This window comes from Oncorhynchus keta, chromosome 18 (genome assembly GCF_023373465.1).
Source record: "Oncorhynchus keta strain PuntledgeMale-10-30-2019 chromosome 18, Oket_V2, whole genome shotgun sequence".
NCBI lineage: Eukaryota > Metazoa > Chordata > Actinopteri > Salmoniformes > Salmonidae > Oncorhynchus > Oncorhynchus keta.
The window spans coordinates 5563407-5570685 of record NC_068438.1 but is presented as its reverse complement, the minus strand read 5'-3'; the positions used below and the strand labels follow the sequence as shown (position 1 = coordinate 5570685).

At 48.9% G+C, this 7279-nt stretch overlaps 1 protein-coding gene across 2 annotated transcripts in view; it reads right to left on the bottom strand.

Moving 5' to 3' along the window:
• Positions 1-1599: 1599 nt before the first annotated feature.
• The window catches only part of LOC118396810 (zinc finger protein 219-like), an 11309-nt gene continuing 5629 nt past the window's right edge, over positions 1600-7279 (bottom strand). Inside the window, exon 3 of one of the 2 annotated variants that reach the window (XM_052467220.1) lies at positions 1600-4919. In XM_052467220.1, the coding sequence (XP_052323180.1) occupies positions 3166-4919 (1754 nt within the window). In that variant the 3' untranslated portion in view covers positions 1600-3165. Of the gene's footprint in view, positions 4923-7279 lie in introns of both variants that reach the window. The other variant, XM_052467219.1, reaches the window with a different exon arrangement.

Below are 7279 nucleotides of genomic sequence, written 5' to 3'. Positions count from 1 at the left end.
CTGATGTTTCAGGAGCGGGTTCGCCATTCCTACACTGTGTGACACTGCACACTGCCCTAACCCATCTGGACAAGAGGAATACCTATGTGAGAATGCTGTTCATCGACTACAGCTCGGCATTCAACACCATAGTACCCTCCAAGCTCGTCATCAAGCTCGAGACCCTGGGTCTCGACCCCGCCCTGTGCAACTGGGTACTGGACTTCCTGACGGGCCGCCCCCAGGTGGTGAGGGTAGGCAACAACATCTCCTCCCCGCTGATCCTCAACACGGGGCCCCACAAGGGTGCGTTCTGAGCCCTCTCCTGTACTCCCTGTTCACCCACGACTGCATGGCCACGCACGCCTCCAACTCAATCATCAAGTTTGCGGACGACACAACAGTGGTAGGCTTGATTACCAACAACGACGAGACGGCCTACAGGGAGGAGGTGAGGGCCCTCGGAGTGTGGTGTCAGGAAAATAACCTCACACTCAACGTCAACAAAACTAAGGAGATGATTGTGGACTTCAGGAAACAGCAGAGGGAACACCCCCTATCCACATCGATGGAACAGTAGTGGAGAGGGTAGCAAGTTTTAAGTTCCTCGGCGTACACATCACAGACAAACTGAATTGGTCCACTCACACAGACAGCGTCGTGAAGAAGGCGCAGCAGCGCCTCTTCAACCTAAGGAGGCTGAAGAAATTCGGCTTGTCACCAAAAGCACTCACAAACTTCTACAGATGCACAATCGAGAGCATCCTGGCGGGCTGTATCACCGCCTGGTACGGCAACTGCTCCGCCCTCAACCGTAAGGCTCTCCAGAGGGTAGTGAGGTCTGCACAACGCATCACCGGGGCAAACTACCTGCCCTCCAGGACACCTACACCAACCGATGTTACAGGAAGGCCATAAAGATCATCAAGGACATCAACCACCCGAGCCACTGCCTGTTCACCCCGCTATCATCCAGAAGGCGAGGTCAGTACAGGTGCATCAAAGCTGGGACCGAGAGACTGAAAAACAGCTTCTATCTCAAGGCCATCAGACTGTTAAACAGCCACCACTAACATTGAGTGGCTGCTGCCAACACACTGACTCAACTCCAGCCACTTTAATAATGGGAATTGATGGGAAATGTAAAATATATCACTAGCCACTTTAAACAATGCTACCTTATATAATGTTACTTACCCTACATTATTCATCTCATATGCATACGTATATACTGTACTCTATATCATCGACTGCATCCTTATGTAATACATGTAACACTAGCCACTTTAACTATGCCACTTTGTTTACTTTGTCTACATACTCATCTCATATGTATATACTGTACTCGATACCATCTACTGTATGCTGCCCCGTACCATCACTCATTCATATATCCTTATGTACATATTCTTTATCCCCTTACACTGTGTATAAGACAGTAGTTTTGGAATTGTTAGTTAGATTACTTGTTGGTTATTACTGCATTGTCGGAACTAGAAGCACAAGCATTTCGCTACACTCGCATTAACATCTGCTAACCATGTGTATGTGACAAATAAAATTTGATTTGATTTGATTTGAAATGCAAACAAGCACACAGAGAGAGAGAGAGAGAGAGCGCTTTGTCTCAATTCTTTAATGAGACATGAACCATAGCTCTCCAACCTGTAGTTTCATTTGCCAACCACTAACATGGGCCCATAAATTAAAAGGACAATGACAAAATGGTGTCAAGTTTACAAAGACAGTGGTGTCGTCAGCCTCATTGTAGTCAGCACAGACAGAGAGAACCAAGAATTCTGGGAAACTGAGTTGAGTTTGAGGCATACAGCACAGTCAATTGACGATATCAGTGGCAGCGACATCTGCGAGTGCCATTCTATGCACATAACATGGGTCCCTGAACAACTATACTCCGCTCATGTCCATCACATCGTACACATTTCACCCCGTCACTAATTCATACACAACGCAAATAATTGTTTATTTTTTTTCAAAGTGTCCAAAAAAATAAGGGTTCCCTGCCGCCAGTGTATATTGACATCAATAATGAAGTCACAGTAGTCACAAAATAGTTGGTGACACTTCACTCAAACCATGTTCTCAGCCACTATAGCTAAAAGGTTAGCCACAGTTATCTAGCCGTCCGCTGCGAGCACCGTTGTCATGGGCATAGGCTCCGTTTCCAAGCAAATAAAACAGCTGGTCAGCAAGCATCAAGGGGTTTCCCGCGTTTTATGAGCGTAAACAAAAAAAGAAAAAAAGATCATCCAATTATGAAGTACAAAAGGAAATAAATCCACACCCGTTTCATTTGAAGTCAAAATGGCAGTTTCTTTATGCTTAGCAGCTAAGCTCGGAAAACAAATCAGCAGATGAGATGTAATACACATTGGATGAGCCAGCCATACACACAGAGGAAGAACAGAACTCAGCTGGGCCTCGCGAGCCTTGTAAACTTTACATTAAGTGGCAAGTGTTGTGTCAAAAGCTAAATCTAAAAAGATACCGAGAAACCTGCTTGGGTCCGTTTCCCCCTTTGACCCCATCTCTGTCCAAACAACTAGTCTGTGGACGAATTAGAGTGTGACAACCACCCTGCCAGTTGTAACCACAGCAACAGAACAGGATATGAAAGCCTCACTAATCATAGTAATCTCATGACACTAGATATATAAAATAAAAATAATAATTACAAGCCCTTTTTTTGCTTTCTACAACAGTTCCTATTGGTAATCATCACTAGTATGTCGACTGAGTGAACCAATCATTTGACCACTGGTGTCCACTTCCTATATTGTGCTGGAGCATGGTGATCAACTTCCTGTGATCTGGTGGACTGTGGTGGTTGACTTCCTGTTCTCAAGTCCTATTTGCTGCCCTCCTTTCCATTGCATGTCAGGGTTTTGTGCTGTGGTCTAAGTAGGCGGGTTTGCATATGCTAATTATCAGCTCTGGCAAGACGTGACGTACCTCAGTATGGCATAGATAGGGAATTAAGAGGAGAGCAGGGTAGATTCCAGTTTGAATTGATTACCAGTTGAGTGCTAGGAAAGGTTCATTACAATTCTATGGATATTTATGTTGGTCAAAGTGGTTGGAATGAGTGACAGTCCAAGCCAGTGCTTTTAGATGTCTTGGTCAGTGTACAAAAGTGTGATGTGACAGTTAAGGTGGACCAGAAGTTTACGCTGAGCCCACATCCACACGGCCTTCAGCAGGAAGCTCACCCACACTATCCTCCACTACGGCTGGGCTGACAGTACCATCCACCTCCCCTTTCTGGTTCTCCTCAGCCTCCAATCCCATCTCCACCATGGCAGCCATGTTGTTTTCTGTCTGGTCCGTAGTGGCTTCATCCTCCTCCATCTTGATGACCACCCTGTCATCCATTTGGACAAGGGCCCAGTTGACATCAGCTGCGCTGGCCTGGGTGTAAGTCCCGACGCTGGCATGGCTCAGCCCGTGCACCTTCTTCAGGTGTTTCTCCAGGGTGGCGTACACAGTGAAGGGCACCCCGCACAGCTGGCACAGGAATGGGGCGCGGGCCCCGTGGGCGCCATGGGTCTTCATGTGGCGTGTGAGCTTGGAGCTCTGGGCGCATGCGTAGCTGCACAGGCCACACTGGTAGGGCCGTTCTCCCGTGTGGCTGCGCCGGTGCACCGTCAGGTTGCTGCTGTTCCGGAACTGTTTCCCACAGTACTCACAGGCCTCCTCCTTCTTCTTCTTCCCTGACCCCCCGTCGTTGCTACCACTGTTACTGCTGATGACGCCGTTTCCTCCTCCTGTCTGTTCGCTCTCCCTCTGCCACTCCTGGACCACCTCGCTGCTCCCGCCTGCAAACCACTCCTTCGCTCCATCCGCCATCTCTCCGTCCCGCTCGCTCTCCCACTCCCCCCCTACCGGAGCCCTGTCCTCCCTCTCTGGCCGTTTGGGGGTGCAGTTTCCGCTGGCAATGCCACTCTCCCCACTGCCCCCAGTCTCTCCGCTTTCCAGTGACCCCTCTGAGGGGCTGGCGCATGGGGACGCGTGCTGGGGCTCCTCTTGTCCCTCCACCTCATCATCTGCCAACTCTCCCTGGGGTTGGAACAGCCTGAGCAGGCTCATGTCTGGACCTCCAGGCTGGGAGGAGAGAAGGATCAGTCCAGAGTCTGGGGAGTGATGCTTGGAGAGGGACAGGTCCACCTCAGAGGTCTCCCTCTCTCCTGGTGCTCCACTCAACACCGCTTCTCCTGCCCCCTGCATTATAAACCTCTCTCTCATCCCCTGCCGACCCCCCTCATCCTCCCCTACCAGCCCCACCTCCATCCCCTCGTAGCCCTCTCTACCCACGCCCGTCTCACTGCGGTGACTCCTCATGTGGCGAGCCAGCTGACCACTCTGGGCAAAGGCCTGGTCACACAAGCCACAGTGGTAGGGACGCTCGCATGCGTGGGTCCTCCGGTGGGCTGACAGGCTGCGTAGGGAATGGAAGCCCTGGCCACACAGCTCACAGGGAAAACCCACCTGGGCGGGTCCACACTGGGGGAAGGAAGATACGGCCGGGGGGGACGGCGACGGAGAGGGGACCAGAACACCAGCGGTGGTGTTAACGCCCTCAGCAAGCTCCCTCAGACAGAAGTTGAGGGCCTGTCGTTCTCTGGGGGAAGGGGTGGAGCTGGCATGAGAAGCTGGCCTGCGGTTCTGCCGTGGACGGAAGATGTGGGGCAGACGCAGAGCGGAAGGGTGGAAGGCGGTGGCCAGGGTGTGGCTCAGTTGACAGGGATCCAGGGTGGCTGCAGTTTTGGAGTGCTGGTGACCCCCTCTTCCCATCTTCTCCTCCTCCTCCCCGTCCTCCTGGTAGATGCTGAAGGAGTGTGTGTGCTGGGCGTGTTGGAGCAGGGCCCAGGCAGAGGGCAACACACACTCACACAGCTGGCAGGTAAAGCAGGACGGCTCTTCTGCTACAGAAACAACAAACAGTAAGTAAGCCAAAACATTTTCTTCATCTGACAAAATGTAAGGGTTCTCAATAGGTTTGATTAAAACAGCACACATCAGACAGTGGGAACGATTGTGGATAGCTAGAATATAAAAAGGAACACAGCCCGAACAAAGGCAGTCTGTTTATGGCAATGGTTAGGTGCAGAGAAACTAAACTTGTTCAGTCAGTGAAGAGTGAACAACTACAGCAAGAGGGAAGATGATTAACATTCCCTGGGTCAGGTCTACAGGACAAGGTAGTCTGAAGTTCAAAAGTATATATTTTTTAAAACGGATTCTTCCTTCTCGAGACAGAAGCCAAGGAGAGAGGGACACAGAGATAGAGAAGGCAGGTGATTGGACCAGAAGCAAGGGAGAGATGAAATATGAAAAATATGAAAGATTAAACATTTTTTTAAAAAGGAAGGACAGAGACCAGCAGAAAGGGGAGATGGATAGTTAAGTACATCTGGAGACATTTTTTAAACGTGGTTAGCTTTGTCTCTTAACCGAGAACCACTCTCCAATTAAGCTGCAAATTGCTAATTAGCGGAACCGAGAAAACGAAGGCTTTATGTAAATTAAGGACTGACTCAGCCAGCTTGACAAATGAGGCCTTTTTGCATAAATCTAAATTGGAAAGAAGATCCTCAAATTGAAGGGGGGTGAATGTAACATTTTTTCTTCCAAAGCCGATTCTGGTATAAACCTCTTTCTTGTTTCCTGAAGTCAAAATCCTTCTGTATTTTACTGGAGGGGGAGGAGAGAGAAGATGAAAAAGAAAGCAACCCTTTCTCAGTCTCTCTGCCGGGAGAGGATAGGAGACATGGTGGACACATCCTTTAATTTAGCTCGAAGAGATGAGTAAAGTAGGAGAGAAGTTGATAAGAGAAAGGATGCAGCAGTGCCGCTCGAGAAACACCACAAAAATGTCACCCCTTGGATTGTACTTCAGACCCATCCTCCCACCCCTCAGCCTCCCTAGCCCTCCAAATCTCTCCCTGAGGAGGGAGTGGGGGGGGGGTTTATCTCGGGGTCCTGGAGTGAAACACAATACCCAGACGGTTTCTCATTCGCTCTCTTTTTTTGTAAGGATTCCCATTTGGCCCGGGGGTCGCACTTGAATATTAAGCAGAAGCAATAAGTGCTAATTAAAAATGCAGATTGGCTAGGAGCACTAACGAGCAGCAGGCAGAATCGCTGCTCCCGAGGGAGAGAGGGGGAGGGAGGAGAAAATAGTGTGTGTGTGTGTGTGGGGGGGGATTGGAATAGGGCAAGCGAGAGTCTGTTGAAGATGGGGGGGGGGATAATGTTAGAGATGAGAAGAAGAAAAAACAAGTAGAATAAATGCCAAATAACACGAGACGTCATAATAACCCGTCACGTTCTTCCATCTCTCTCGATCACACACACTAGTGTGAAGGGCGGCAGGGTAGTCTAGTGGTTAGAGCGTTGGACTAGTAACCGGAAGGTTGCAAGTTCAAATCCCCGAGCTGACAAGGTCGTTCTGCGCCTGAACAGGCACAGTTCCTAGGCCGTCGTTGAAAATAAGAATTTGTTCTTAACTGACTTGCCTAGTTAAATAAAGGTAAAATAAAAATAAAAATAATAATAAAATTCAAAAGGAACACCTATCTGTTGTGGGATAACTGCTCTTTCACTTTGAGTCATCTTCCTAATTCGTTCCAGTCATTTCTCTGCTGCCACTGGAAGGAAAGGCGGCCAAAGGAGGTGTTGGCTTTGGGGATGACCAGTGAGATCTACCTACTGGAGCGCGTGGGTGTTGTTATGGTGACCAGTGAGCTGAGATAAGGCTGACCTTTCCTTGCAAAGACTTCTAGATGACCTGGAGCCAGTGGGTCTGGCGACGAATATGTAGCGAGGGCCAGCCGACGAGGGCATACAGGTCACAGTGGTGGGTGGTATATGGGGCTTTGGTGACAAAACGGATGGCACTGTGATAGCAAACTGGATGCAGTCTTGAGTAGAGTGTTGAAGGCTATTTTGTAAATGACATCGCCAAAGTTGAGGATATGAGGGTATATGTTTGGCAGCGTGAGTGAAGGAGGCTTTCTTTGCGAAATAGGATGCCGATTCTAGATTGGAGATGCTTAATACGAGTCTGGAAGGAGAGTTTACAGTGTTGCCTTTCACCTACAGTTGAGGTCCGAAGTTTATATATGTTGGAGTCATTAAAACTCGGTTTTCAACCACATCACATATTTCTTGTTAACAAACGATAGTTTCGGCAAGTCGGTTAGGACATCTACTTTGTGCACGAGACAAGTAATTTTTACAACAATTGTTCACAGACAGATTATTTCACTGTTTCACAATT